The sequence below is a fragment of the Trachemys scripta genome, chromosome 12 (genome assembly GCF_013100865.1).
Source record: "Trachemys scripta elegans isolate TJP31775 chromosome 12, CAS_Tse_1.0, whole genome shotgun sequence".
In the NCBI taxonomy this organism is placed as follows: domain Eukaryota; kingdom Metazoa; phylum Chordata; order Testudines; family Emydidae; genus Trachemys; species Trachemys scripta.
Window position 1 is genome coordinate 31,852,508 of NC_048309.1, and position 14,659 is coordinate 31,867,166.

Consider the following 14,659-nt stretch of genomic DNA (forward strand, 5'->3'; position numbering starts at 1 on the left):
GGAAGGATCTTGGAAATAAGCCCTACTCCTGCTGGGAACAGTGAGCTTGCCCAGGAGTGGGGGTTCCAGAGGGGACCCAGAGGCAAGAGACCTAAAGATACAATGGCCAAGCCCAGGCTGAGAGCCAGCTGACTTTGGGAAAGTAACTGGGTGGCTCTCTCTTTGATCAGGTTTCCTTATTCCTATAGAATTCCCTCTTCTCCACATGTGGAAAGGGGCACCGAGTTTTGTCTCTGCTGTGGGCTGTTGTTTCTTCATAAACACAGGCAGTGTAGAGTTCAGTAGAAAACATTGCAGTTCATTTTGTTGAGAGCGCACTAGCAGAGTCTTATACCGCACTGTAAGATCTCAGTAGGATTGAGCACTCAACATTTTAGATACCCAAAGATTTTATTATATTACATAGGTGGAATGATTGAACAGGGGCATTAGTCTTCAGGTTAAAAAAATCCCATGCTCCAGGTTAGCAGCGGATTCCCATGCCAATGGCCATGAATGTCCCAAACGTGCCACCACTTTGCATCATGGTTTTGCCAACTCCACCCATCAGTTCTCGTCCTCTCATGCCAATCCTGAAAGAGAGAAAACAGTGCAAGATTCCACACAGGCTGACCAAGGCCATTCTATTGCTGAAGTGACAATCCATCCCTGACAGATTGGAAAGCATATTGGATTTTATCATCAGACATTCTGTATCAGGTGCCTGGCAGGAGAGTTGGCTTAATTCACTTCTAGACTGTACAGACAACGTGCTTTTTAGGTTTTGGAGCAAGTGACTTCAGGGTGCATAGGATGAGTGGGAGGAGAGAATGGATGCACTCCCTTGTGTCTATGATCCATTGGAAGGACGGGGCGGGGCAGCTTGCTTCTTTGTGTCTGTGACATGTCAGTTATACAGGCTAAGATGGAGAATTCACCACTATGTATTGAGTGCCAGAGGGGAGAGACTCTGGACCCTTGCATCTGGGTCCTGTCTAGCTGCATGTGCTTGAGGCAGTGAGATTTACTACATTTAAAGGGACAGTATCAACTAAAAATGAAGTGGAAACTTTTGAAGCCCAACTGAATCTTTGCTACAGCTGCATTTTTTTTGTTTCTGTTTGCAGGAGGTTGGACAATAAAAATAAGCAAAGTGATTTTCTCTCTCAGGTTCCTCCTGCTGCAATATTTGCACGGAAAGTTTAATTGTTTATAACCACTTGTGTGCATTTGGACTTTTAAAATGTGCTGATTTATTTGCCATAAGTTTTATAAACGTTTGGTTTTACATGAGTTAAATTTTGGGGCAAATTGAAGCAGCTAATATCCTTTTAACCAAGTCGGATAAAAAGCAATCTCTTACTGCTCCTTCAGATCATCCATGATTGCATTTCCTGCCAATATTGTGGTGCCTATGAAAACATTCACCAGGATTTGAAGAGGATCAATGGGAGGGATATGGGGGGTTGCGTTTGTTTTTTTTAAACACATCTTTTAGAACAACTCATGGTTCTTGTTTCTCCCATTCAGCGTAGTCCGTGCCATATATCAGTGATGTTAGCTGAAGAGAATTCAAATAAGCGCATATATATTTTTGGTGTAAGATACTAAAGAGCCCATCGGTCTACCAGTTCTTTATAATTTATAATATTGCCCGTACAGAGAAACGCTGAACACCTCAGGATAACTGCTCTCAACGAATGAGTCATTGATATGCAATGAAAACAGGACGTAAAGACAACAGAAGACCCTGCCAGATGCCACATACAACCTCCAGTGCTAAGAGAAGAGCTCTTTGTATGTTTGTACATGGCAAGCAAAGGCAGCTTGTCCAATTTCTAATTCTACACCTTGGATGCTCCAAATCTTCAGCCTGGTTTAGAGCCACAGGTAGCATTCCATCTATGTTACAAAATGGAACAAGGTCTTTAGATCCCCTCCCTCTGTCCCAGTTTCTCCTAGGACTGACATTTACAATTAACTGCGTCCGACATACCTGAGGCAGGAAAATGTGCCAAACAGTGCCCCTGCCGCCATGCCAACAGCAAAGCCCATCAAGAAGCCCATTTTCACTCTGTCAAAGCAGTTGGGCTGGGACTGTCCATATGGCCCCACAGTCACAGGCATCTGGAAAAGAAGCAAGACACTTAAAACAAAAAAGAACCACCCTCCCCCCACCCGCCCAGACCTACCACCTCTTCCTGTGGATGACAAGCTTCCTGCTGGATTGGACAGCAGCAGCTGTGAAGACACTACGTGCCTGAGGCCATGTCTACACTAGAGAGTCCACAGCGGCGCTTCTGTCGGTGTAACTTGTGTCGCTCAGAGGTGGGTTTTTTTCACATTCCTGAGCGACAGAAGTTACACCGACTAAAGTGGTAGGGTAGACTTAGGCTATGTCTACACTGCACTTTCATTGAGTGACAAAAGTTTTAACGGGTGTGAAAAAAAACCACACCCCTAAATGACAAATGCTTTAATGATGAAAAGCACCGGAGTGGACAGCGCTTCGTCGGTGGAGAAGCTATCGCCCCTTGTTGGGTATGGTTTTATTTTGTCATCAGGAGAGCTCTCTCCTGGCAACAAAGGGCAGCTACGCTGCGCGCCTTACAATGACAAGGCTTTGGCAGCCTGGCTGTGCTGCTGGAAGCTGTGCAATGTAGACATAGCCATGGCCTGAGTCTCATACAATTTAGGAGAGGGCATGTGCAAACTGAGTATTTGCATGCCGATGTGACTAGCTAGTTCTCTGTGCAGTCACAGTAACTGCTCATTCAGCTACCACTTATTAGCACGTAAAAAGACTTTTCTATAGGAATTTACTAGCAAAACACTGAGCAACCGGATTCCGGAGCCTCAGCTTTAATTTGTTTCTCCACCTTACAGTTCCCATTCCTAAACAGAGGACACGCTGTCACGGAACAGAGAAGGTTTTCACACCCTTGCATCTTGGCCCAATACTGGGAACAGACAGGAGCAAAAGGAGGACTGTCCTGATGATAGACTTGTTTTGCTCCCACACAAACCTTCACACCTCCATTAACAGTCACTGTGGGTATGTCTACACTGGAAACTTCAAAGCACTGCTGTGGGAACGCTCCTATGGCAACGCTTTGAAGTGCGAGTGTGGTTGCGTGCGCGCGAGTGCTGGGAGAGAGCTTTCCCAGCGCTCCTGGTAATCCACCTCCATGAGAGGATTAGCTCCAAGTGCTGGGAGCCTGTCTTCGCTAGTGCTTTAAAGCGCTCAGACTTGCTGCGCTCAGGTGGGTGATTTTTCACCCCCCTAGCCAGCAAGTTAGAGAGCTACAAAAAGGAAGTGTAGACAAGCCCTATATTTCTGACAAAGGACTTGAGGGGACTCCATTCAGTCTGAGAGAGAGCCTCTCCTTGATAAGCATTGCCTGGAGGGATTGTTGAAAGAAAAATCCTTCCCTCCCTGAACACACTGCATCCAAGGCACTCCCACACACCCTACTGGCTGATGCATGAAACAGCCGACTCCCAAATTCCTAGCCCCTAGGCTATTTGTATTATGTCGATTTTTCCCCCCATTCAGAGCAGGGGGGAAAAATCTGACAGGACTTCACTTTCTGTAACAAAGATTCACATTAAAATTCCCCTGTGCTCAACCGTGTATGCAAATTTCAGTACTTGCAAAAGGTGCTGGTTGACAGCTCTGGCGATTGTGGTTCTTTTTATCCCCAGAACACACAGTTTGGGCAATTGCAGTCAGGGTGGATAAAAATCAATGATTTTTTTTTTATTTAAATTGGATTTTTTTGATAAAATGCTTTTTGAGGAAAGAAACCTATCTAAAGATAATTTTAATTAAGTTACGTTATAGCTCAAAGATATCGCATCATGGAATAGGGATTATAAATTCTAATTTTATAGTATGAGACAACATATTCATTTAATGTTTAAGAAAAGTTTTGTAAATGAGTTCCAATAGTTCATGGATTAGGGACCCAATTTTACGGGGTTCCAGGGGCTTCTGTATAAATTACTTAGGTTAATCTTTCTATCTACCCAATGAAACTCAGTGCTCAGTCTAGAAGATACCATCAGAGATGCTTAGGTTTGCAGTTCTCAAACTGTGGATTGGTGTCTCCAGAGATAACATGCTTCTAACAGCAAAAATGTTTTAGATAAATAATATATAGAGGTGAGAAATAACAGACTTCAACTCTATTGTCCCTCTGCAAATTTGTGTACCCAATCAATCCCTTACCTCTCTCTAAAAGTGCAAAGTTTCAAAAAGTTCAATGAATAGAAGATAGTTGGGGCGGAATAGATCTGAACAAGAAGAAGTCTGGAGATAAATGTGAGAAGTGAGGGACAGGCAGTAGAAACAAAAGTGAAACTGTTTGAGCAGCATATTCCATAAGTCTTGAGGACTTTCTGAGTGTAGCCTTCATTGATTTGAGATCTACCATCCATTCTCTCACTAAAAGTGAAAACCTATAATGGCAGCAGGCTCTAAGAGAGACCCCGTTTGAGAATATTTTAAATCAAGTTCCTCTACCTGTGGGTAAGACAGGCATGCATGCAAAACGCAAACAGTGCAACAAAGAAATGCAAGGCCTGGTTGCCTAAATGAAACAACATCATCATGAGAAGTGATACTTCTCATGAGGAAGTTCCTTTGAAGATGATAAAGGAACGTCTCTGAACATGCAGGATCTTCAGGTTGGTAAACTTTTTTATTTCCTACTTCTTTCTTAAGGACTGCCTGTCTTCCTTCTGGACTATTCTTGAATTCTCATGTTTGAGCAAAAAATATAGTTGTTACTCTATGGTACTATCATTTTAGATGCAGTTGATCTAAAAAAATAAATAGCTGAAATAGGCAGATCTTCCTCTTACAATTTCACCTTTAAAGTAGCACTGAGTGTCAGTGAATGCAATGAGTAATACTAAATGAGCAGTATGGTAATAATAATTAAATAACTGCATTGACTTATTTTGTTTACGAGAATCCATCCTCAACATACAGGATTCTGAAGACTATCCACCTTCAAGAGATCACCATCATTTTCTATAGTTTCAGAGTTATCTGCCAATGATAGTGTTTCAGTCACATCATGTATGTCACATAGCCACAGTATATCACCTGTAGCAAAAAGAAAAAAAAAATCTCCATCATCCAGAAACAACCACAGATAAGTTTGTGATAAAAACCAGCAAATTAGAAAAACAGGTAACTGCTGAAAAAACTGCCCTGTTTATTTATGCAACAAACTCTCCTTTCCGTATGATTGAGAACCCACACTTCATTAATATGGTTCAGTCATTAAGACCAGGATACAGCCCACCCAACAGAGCAGATGTCGCAGGCAAATTGCTGGATAAAGTGTATGAAAGAGAAACTGAGCAGTGTGCAAAAGGTCTAGAGGGTGAAATTGTTAACCTGAATCTTGATGGGTAGAGCAATGTCCATAATGATCATGTTGTATGTGCTTGTGTGACAACAGAAGAAGGGAATGTCTTCCTTACAGAAACAATTGATACACCAGGAAATGCACACACAGCAGAATACTTACAAGAAGTAGCAGTAAAAGCTATAACAAATGGTGAAAAAAATGTCAAATGCCTAGTACGCAGCTTGGTCACAGACTATGCTGCAAACGTATCCAAGATGAGAAGAAAGTATTTAGAAGAGAGTCCAGAGCTAATAACATACGGTTGCAGTGCTCATTTGATGCACCTGCTCTGAAAAAAGTGGGAGGAACCAAGCTAACTCTCCTACAAGACGTGTGATGGAACTCAGTAGTGGACTGTTTTGAGCACTATATCAAGAACTGGCCTAATCTGATGACAGTTTGTTGAACAAAATCGTGAAAAAATAGATGGCACTGTCACAGCCAAAGTTCTCAACATTGGGCTTAAGAGAAATGTTGAACACATGCTGAGTACCCTGAAGCCTATTTCTGTAGCCTTGAACAAAATGCAGGGCAATAGCTGTTTTATTGCTGACACTGTTGAAATTTGGAAGAAACTGAGTGAGATCTTAAAAAGAGAAATATGCAACGAGAGAGTTAAATTACAAGCATTAAAAAAACGAATTGGACAAGCACTATCTGCAGCTCATTTTCTTGCAAATATTCTCAATACTCGGTACCAGGGTCAAACCTTAACTGCTGAAGAAGAGGAGTTGGCTATGACATGGAAATCCAGCAATCATCCCGCCATAATGCCAACTATAAACAAACTTCAGAGCTAAGGGTGAACCATTCAAGAAATATATGTTTGCTGATGATGTTTTAAAGAAAGTTACACCAGTGAACTGGTGGAAGTCACTTAAGCACTTGGATTCAAAGACTGTTGAAGTGATAATCTCACTTTTAACAGCAGTAGCTTCTCTGCCAGTGTAGAAAGAATATTTTCTTCCTTTGGACTAATTCATTAGAAATTGAGAAATTGTTTGGGACCTGAAAAAGCAGGAAAGCTTGATTTTCTTTTCCAGATTATGAACAAACAGGAAAATGAAGGTGAAGACAACCAAGTTAACTGCAGAAGCCAATGTTTTAAGTTTCTCATGTTGACCTGGCTGACATAGTCGATTTAATTTTTTTTTAAATATTTCATTTAACTATTTTAGTTAAAAACAATTTTAACAAAAACAAACCTGATTTTAAAAAAATTGAATGTTTAACTAAATTCAAAAATTCAAATGCTTGTTTTGTTAAAATATTATGTTTGCTGCTGAAGAAAAAAAATCCAGTATACATAACGTTGTTGTTTTAGTTAATAAAACATTTTAAATGTCTGTCTGGTGATGTTCTCCTCCTAATACAGCATGGCAAGAAAATCCTCCAAATATTAATGATTAACTTGTTGAATTGGAGATCGTTCACCTCCCAGGGACTTCATAAATATCAGCTTCAATTACCTTTGGTAAATGAAATAACCAATCAAGCATTCATTTTCTGATATAGCTGTAAAACTAATCTGAAAAGTTTTCAAAATGAATCACTTTAAAAATGTATAGTGTGTACCTTCTAAAAATGAAACCTGTATCTATCTCTGAGTTGTGAAGAATACGTATTAAGGTTATAACAACCAACAAGAACGCACTTTTATGTAGAAATCCATGATTATATCGAGTCTTCCTGACTAGGATTTAAATCAAATCCATCCTGATTGCAGTGCACTATTCTCCACACTGCCCCACTGATATGCCGCTGCCTGCTGGAGAGACCACTTTTAGGAATTAGAGCTGAGTTCAGTTGCCATGCCTCTTCAATCTGTGGTGGTGGTGCATGTCCAGTACGAACTGGACTAAGACTAATAACTCATTTCACATATGGCACTGGTCAGTCATCTGATGGTAATAACTTTCAGTTACTACCAACCGGAGGTGAAAATGAATGATGACCTTGTGATTGAAAGCCTCTGTATCCCTTTTCTAATCCCTACATTTAATAGATACTCAATTAGACATGCGTTTATTGGATTAGAGAGAATTTCTAACAGCTTGGAATTCCCCTGTCCAATACGGTGCAGACAAATGGCATTTTGAAACAATGAGCAAAGGTAAAGGCGAGGAAGGATTAGATAAAAGGCAGACTTTACAATGGGTTAGGGTGTGCCAATGCACTGGAATGGTCCAACATGATAGATGCAAAAACAAACACCTATTGCATAATTTTGGACTATTAATGATAAATAATAGTATTACTTAGTTCATATATTTAACAGGATGGTGAACAGCATAACAGATGTCTGGCATTAAAGACCTATCCAGACAATAAATTATAGTGTTTTAAAACTGCGTTAGCTAGCATAATTTCAAACCTCCTTTTACATTTAGCAAAGATACAAATTAGCACCTTTAATTTGGCTGGTCATATTATAACCTGGGGGGAGCCTGCACTAGATGTAAAAGGATGTTTCAAATTATGTTAGCTAACCAGATTTGAAAAAGCATTTTCATCATCCAAATGGACACTAAGAAACTCTCCCTGCCCCCTCCAGTCCCTAGAACTCAAGCACTCACACTTTGTCAGTGAAAATCATAAATATTATATATTCATAATCTGTTACAAACAGGGCTCAGATTGTGACAGAAGCTCATCCACACAAACATCAGTCTAGGTTTTATACTTCTCAGTTCCTACGAAGTGTCATAAACTCTGTACATTCTGCATTCACAGTTGGCAAATACATTTGGCCAACAGACAGAGGTTACTAGTTTTATTTTGTCCCGCCTCCCAAAAAAAAAAAAACCCCATGCTAGGTAAAACTGCCTCCTTCCAGATTATGCAGCAACCAAAACTGTTCATCTGAAGGCTGCAAAAAACTCCTTGAACTACCTGTTGCTTTTTAAACTCTGGTATTATTCTAACCAGGACAAGCATAGTCTCCTTGGCCATAAAGCATTTTGCAGCCAGACGTTTTGTGTGATGCCCAGAACACAGAGTGTTCTTCTCCAACAAGTTTCCCTCACATAAAAAAGCATATACAGAAAACGGTCAGAGACTGGACATTTCTGAGCAGCTACGTTGTGAATAGCTTAGGCCAGAGCAAAGAAGAGGCTGCTTCCATTCCCCTATGTTGTCCCAAGAGGGGCATGGTCAATAATCAAGACTAGGGAAAAAAGTAATGAGCTACAGCAGCAAGGAATAACGCTTCTCTGGGGAAAGGAGACTGGACAGTTTAGTTCAGAGAGGAAACAATCGGAACAGAACATGAGCGAGGCGCATAGCGATGTCCCCGCCCCAGAGGGGGCCAGGCCCCTGCTCGGCCTGTCACACAGCACAGGGACTCGGAGGCTTTAGAGGAGAGGCTGCGGCGGGCAGCTGCGGAAGTCGCTGCCACAGGACATTAGCGAGGCCCCCAGCTTGGCAGGGCTGGGGCAAGCCCTGGCGCCTGCACGGCGCGGACCCGGGACCCGGGACCCTGCAGCCGCAGGAAGCTCCATAGGCCCGGCTGATCCCAGGCGCTCTGTGGCGCGCTCCCGCCCAGCCCGCTCCTGGGGGCGCCCGGGAAGCCCTCACCTCGCTCCTCGCTTCGCTCCTCGCCTCCGGCAAGCACGCTCCAGTCCTCCGTCACTTCCGGCGCGCTGCGATGACGACACGCGGGTCGGGGTGAAAGGGCAGGGGCTGTTTCCGGGCCTGGCTATCGCGGGGATGTTGCTGCTGCTGCGGAGGGTGGCGACGCTGCGGGGGGCCCGCGGGCTCGCGGGCGCGCCGGCCCGGCGGTTCTCGGGGGCTGCCCGGCGCCACGAGAGTGAGGGGGCGTGTTCGCGCGGGGGGGGGGGCTGGGCCAAGGGGCCGGGCGCGGAGGGGAGCCCGAGGACTTGGCGGGGCTCAGGGGCGGCGGTAAAGGCGCCGAGCTATCGCGGGGGGCTTGGCCCGGCCGCCGTGTGGTGCCCGGACTGCTATGGCTGGTGGGCACGGGAGGGGGCCCATGAGAAGGGATCCCATTGGGTATAGTGCTAACCTGGCCTCAGTTCCCCGCCCCCCACAGACACCCGGAGTGCCCTTGGGCAAGTCTCTCGGTGCCTCAGTTGTCACCTGTTACACGGGGATAATGGCCCACCCAAGTGTTGTGACTGGCTTGTCAGACACAGGAGTGATGGCGGCCCTAGAAGCACCTCAGGCAGAAAAGGATGTTAAAGATTCAGCCCTCCTGATGTTTCTTTTCTTGTACGCCATGCTGCCTGCTCCCCTGGGCTGGCTGAAAAGGTCACTTGCCAGAATGCAGGGGGTGTCTTTGCCTAGGGTTACCATATTTTGAGCCTCCAAAAGGAGGACACTCCACGGGGCCCCGCCCCAACTCCGCCCCTTCCCCAAAGTCCCCGCCCCAACTCCGCCCCCTCCCCTGCTTCCCACGAACATTTGATTCGCGGGAAGCCTGAAGCAGGTAAATGGGGTGTGGGGGGAGGAGACGCGGCCCAGTCTGGCCCCCCCGGCGTTTCCAGCCTGGGTCGGCTCGGGCCCTGGGGTGCCGGCCCGGGGCCCGGCCCCCAGCCGAGCACCCCTGGCCCGCCTAGCACTGCCGGTGCCGGGCCCCCGGCCAAGCACCCCCGGCCCGCCCAGCACTGCTGGTCCCCGGCACCGCACCGCCGGCCCGGCCCCTGGGCCCCCGGCCTGGCACCGCACCCCCGGCCCGGCCCCCAAGCCCCCGGCTCGGCACCGCCGGCCCCCGGCCCAGCACCACGGGCCCCGCATGTCCCGATTTTCCCAGACATGTCCGGCTTTTTGGGATTTCCCCCCGGACGGGGATTTGGAGCCCAAAAAGCCGGACATGTCCGGGAAAAGCTGGACATGTCTGGGAAAATCCAGACGTATGGTAACCCTATCTTTCCCCCCTATCCTAGCAGTACAGGTCGTGACTGGTTCTCCTTTGGAGTGCCCAATGTGGTGCATGTTCTCATTAGAAAGGTTCCATGCTCACTATGGGTTCCCTGATTTCTTCTCCTCCACCACTGTCCGCTCCTGTTGTTGGAAAGTTTCACCTTTCTCCTCTCCTTCGCATTGCATCCTTACTTGTCCCTTGTGCTTGTTGGGCAGCTATCATTGTAGTCTATATATTTTTTCCTCTCTAGAAAAAGGCCTTGGTGAAGAATCCACGCTCCGGCCGTTGTATATGGATGTCCAGGCAACTACTCCTCTGGTTGGTAAAATGATGTGAACATACACTAGTGCCCTAGAATGAACCCTATAGTTGTAACCAGATGAGGTATGGGTAAGGATCGGGGGGAGGGATAGCTCAGTGGTTTGAACATTGGCCTGCTAAACCCAGGGTTGTGAGTTCAATTCCTGAGGGTCCCACTTAGGGATCTGGGGCAAAATCAGAGATCTCATGGATTCTGTGACTTCCAGAGATCTCCGTGACATTGTCCGCCTCAGCCCTGTGCCGAAGCTCTCGGGCAGCTCAGGGCGGGGGGCGGATGCAGACCCCTCCCACTGCGGCAGGGGTTGGGCTCTAATCTCCCACCCCTCAAGTTTCAGTCATCCCCCATCAACTCCTCACCCCTATTATTTTTAGTAAAAGTCAGACTTTTTTTGTTTATTGCCAGCAACCTGTCTGTGACTTTTACTAAAAATAACTGTGACAAAATCTTAACTTTAATGATGGGGAATGCAGATTTCAATTAGCAAATCAGAGTGCTCATGAGTAACTATGGGAAGAGCTGTATTCTTGCCAGAAGAATGATCACCTTGTAACGAAGCCCAATATCTACTCTTCCTTATTTGTTCTTGATGTGTCATTCCTTCCCACACTGAATCTCTCTATTAGCTTCCTTCTCTTACCACATCAAACTCAAGCTTCTTGTTCTCATAGTGTACATAATCTCATATCCAATTACATCTTGGCTTTCCCCAGCACCCACTCCTTCTCACTGCACTCTTCCCAAGGAACATTGAAAACATGGAGGGATTGAGAAGAGACTGCCTTATTTGTGCTTAAAAGAAAGTCCAGTTGTTTACCCAGTTTAAGGCAGTCACCATCTTTGTTGTGGTCACTGTGGTGATCAGCATCTCCATTCAGTGGTACACCAAACTAATTTTAACAATCGTCTGCAACTAAAATTCTAACCTTGTACTTTAGTAACAGTTGAGGAGCAGGTCTTTCTCCAGAAGTCTCATCTTCTCCACTCAACATAATTTTGTTACGGCCAGAATGTCATTCATCAACACTTATATATTGTGAGGTTTAATAATTAGAAACCTCTTTATATTCCTGGGGGAAACTTACAATAAATGTACCTTGAGGTGGTGGCTGTTATCAAGTACTGTCTTGTCATGTCATTTGAATTAAATAAATTCTGAAGTGATGAAGGGTCATCTTGGATAAAATGTAAAACTTCAAAATTCTGTTTTACATCATTTCCTGTGACTGTTAGGGGGTCTTGTGTTTCTTTTGCTTAGAAAGTCCTTGCTCTTCTGAGACAGATTTCTGATTTAGTTCAAGGTTTGGCTTGTGAGATTGCATTGGACGTTGTTGCAGGATGTTATTAGCATACGTTTGCCAGTCACCAGATAGGTTAATACAGAGTGTATGTAAAATGTTTTTGCATCCACAGTAGTTTGGAATAAGCTGGCTGCTGGTCTGGGATAAAGCAGAGCATACGTATTGCAGGGGAAAGAAAGAGGGAGGAAAAACAAAATGCTTTTTTTCCGCTTTTAAAAAAGTGTCTCTTGTCTACTAGGACCCCAGAGTTTTGGACAGCATGCTCCCTTATCTAATGCACTACTATGGCAACCCACATTCCAGGACTCATGCCTATGGCTGGGAGAGTGAGTCTGCTATGGAACGAGCCAGGCAGGTGAGGCTTTTCAGCCCCACCACAGAACATAAATATGTTTTCCTGTTCATAAACTAGTTGCTTAAAAAATAAAAATACCCCAACCCGCATAATTCTGGTTTAGTTCCTAGGAGGTGGGACTTGGCAACTTGATCTCTAGCAACTTAAGAATTTACTATGTTATGTATAGTTTGGCAAACTCAAAACAAAACACATACAGTAACTCCTCACTTAACATTGTAGTTATGTTCCTGAAAAATGTGACTTTAAGTGAAACGATGTTAAGCGAATCTAATTTCCCCATAAGAATTAATGTAAATGGTGGGGTTAGGTTCCAGGGAAATTTTTTCCCCCAGACAAAAGACTATCTATCTATCTATCTATCTATCTATCTATCTATATATACACACACACACACACTATAAGTTTTAAACAAACAGTTTAATACTGTACACAGCAATGATGATTGTGAAGCTTGGTTGAGATGGTGAAGTCAGAGGGTGGAAGAGGGTAAGATATTTCCCAGGGAATGCCTTACTGCTAAATGGGCTGAGCCCTCAAGGGTTAACACATTGTTGTCAATGTAGCCTCACACTCTACAAGGCAGCACAAATGGAGGGAGGGGAGACAGCATGGCAGACAGAGAGACACACCCTGTGTGTGTGTGTGTGTGTGTGAGAGAGAGAGAGAGAGAGAGAGAGAGAGAGAGAGAGAGATGCGCATTGCCCCTTTAAATATGCTGACCACTCTAAGTACATTGCCTTTTTAAGTAGATCAGCAAGTTGAGACAGCAGCTGCTGCCAGCATGTTCCCTCTGTCCTGAGCCCTGTCATGTGTCCCCCTGCTCTGTGGAGATGGGGTAAGCGGGGAACAGGGGGGAGGGGGACACCCTGACATTAGCACCCCCCGCACAGCAAGCAGGAGGCTCCCAGGAGCAGCTCCAAGGCAGAGGGCGGGAGCAGCACATGGCAGTGGGGGGAGGGACAGCTGAACTGCCAGGCAATTGATAGCCTGCTGGGCGGCTGCCGCACAGGGAACTTAGGGGAGCAGGGAGCTGATACGGGTGGGGGGGTTTGCTGGTCCACCCTGGTTCCAAGCCCCCACCAGCTAGCTGCAACGGGCTGCTCTTCCTGCAAGCAGTGGACAAAGCAGGCGGCTGGCAAACAACATTATAAGGGAACATTGCGCAACTTTAAATGAGCATGTTCTCTAATTGATCAGCAATGAAATAATGTTAACCGGGACGACTTTTAAGTGAGGAGTTACTGTATTTTATATTAAAATAATTTAAGTGGTGGTGACTTGGATGTGTGTCGGGGGAGGCTTTCCAAAGCTGCTCAGGGGGGTCCATGGGACTTGTCGTGCTAAGTCCCTCTGACACCTGTGAAAATCTCCCCCTCGGGCATGTATCTGCCCTTGCATTAACTAGACGGTCTTCACGTTTTAATACAACAAGCTAGGTGAATGGATTTTTGCTTTGGTGAGTTTTACATAAGTTAAAGTTTGGGTGTATTTTGGTTGCATATGGGATATATTGCATATTGAATACACTGAATATTTGTTGCATATTTTGTTTTCCCATCCCTTCAGAAGGGTTTATGTTCACAACAAGTAGTAGTATTGAATGCGAATGACCTATGCAAATCCTCTTCCACATTAAAAGAGGAAGTACATGTGTGTAATGCTATTTCTAAAGATAGTATCTATAATCCTGTCCAGGTTGGGCTAGTATCGGTGTAGAGGAGATGTTCTGGGAGATGCTGTACATATTCTCCGTGTGTGATGAACTCAATTTTCATGTTTTGAAATAGCGAATCATTTTTATTTCTTTTTAAACAGCAAGTTGCATCATTAATAGGAGCAGATCCTAGAGAGATTATTTTTACCAGTGGTGCCACAGAATCAAATAATTTAGCAATTAAGGTAAATGGCTGGTTTATAATACAACTGATGTATACTAAATTACTTTGAAATCTGTAATGGTTTGGGGTTTAAGTCCAAGTTAAGTTGTCAAGCTGCCAATGATCCATCTGTGACTCTGAACGGTTAATAAATTGATAATGATTTTAGTGGAAGGCTTGGTATGCTTGTTTTGATACAGTCCTAGTTTGACCAACTTGTTCCATGAAGGAATGGACTGCCATGCCCCAGTATACCTGGAGGGAGTGGTGGGCTAGTGGGTGGGAGCAGACTGGCCATGACCCAGGGTTTGAAGCAGGTGCAGTACTTTGCCTTTTCCTTAAAATGAAGAAATCTTTGAACTGTATTGAAATCCCCCACAATTAACCTAGCTGTTCCAGCCAAATTCCTTTGGGCCTGAAATTGTCCATCCTTGGTATTAAAGCAAAGGTGACTTTTTTTCCCTTCAAGCTTGATGAAAATTGTTTTTGATATATGCACGTGGGGATTAAAAATCCTTTTGTC

At 44.7% G+C, this 14,659-nt stretch overlaps 2 protein-coding genes across 3 annotated transcripts in view; one reads left to right on the forward strand and one right to left on the reverse strand.

The window, feature by feature from the left end:
- Window positions 1-371: 371 nt before the first annotated feature.
- Window positions 372-9,131, reverse strand: ROMO1 (reactive oxygen species modulator 1). 2 transcript variants are annotated; one of them, XM_034786867.1, is made up of 3 exons: window positions 8,986-9,131; window positions 1,976-2,106; window positions 372-572 (listed from the first exon to the last, which is right to left on the reverse strand). In XM_034786867.1, the coding sequence occupies exons 2-3, from the start codon at window positions 2,104-2,106 to the stop codon at window positions 464-466; spliced, it is 240 nt and encodes a 79-aa protein (XP_034642758.1). In that variant the 5' UTR covers window positions 8,986-9,131; the 3' UTR covers window positions 372-463. The 2 variants fall into 2 exon arrangements, with proteins under 2 accessions (XP_034642758.1, XP_034642759.1); XM_034786868.1 differs by having other exon boundaries at window positions 8,979-9,113.
- The window catches only part of NFS1 (NFS1 cysteine desulfurase), a 33,605-nt gene continuing 28,003 nt past the window's right edge, over window positions 9,058-14,659 (forward strand). The window contains exons 1-4 of the mRNA XM_034786866.1: window positions 9,058-9,210; window positions 10,532-10,599; window positions 12,140-12,256; window positions 14,075-14,158. Coding sequence (XP_034642757.1) covers window positions 9,111-9,210; window positions 10,532-10,599; window positions 12,140-12,256; window positions 14,075-14,158 — 369 coding nt within the window. The 5' untranslated portion in view covers window positions 9,058-9,110. The remainder of the gene's footprint in view (window positions 9,211-10,531; window positions 10,600-12,139; window positions 12,257-14,074; window positions 14,159-14,659) is intronic.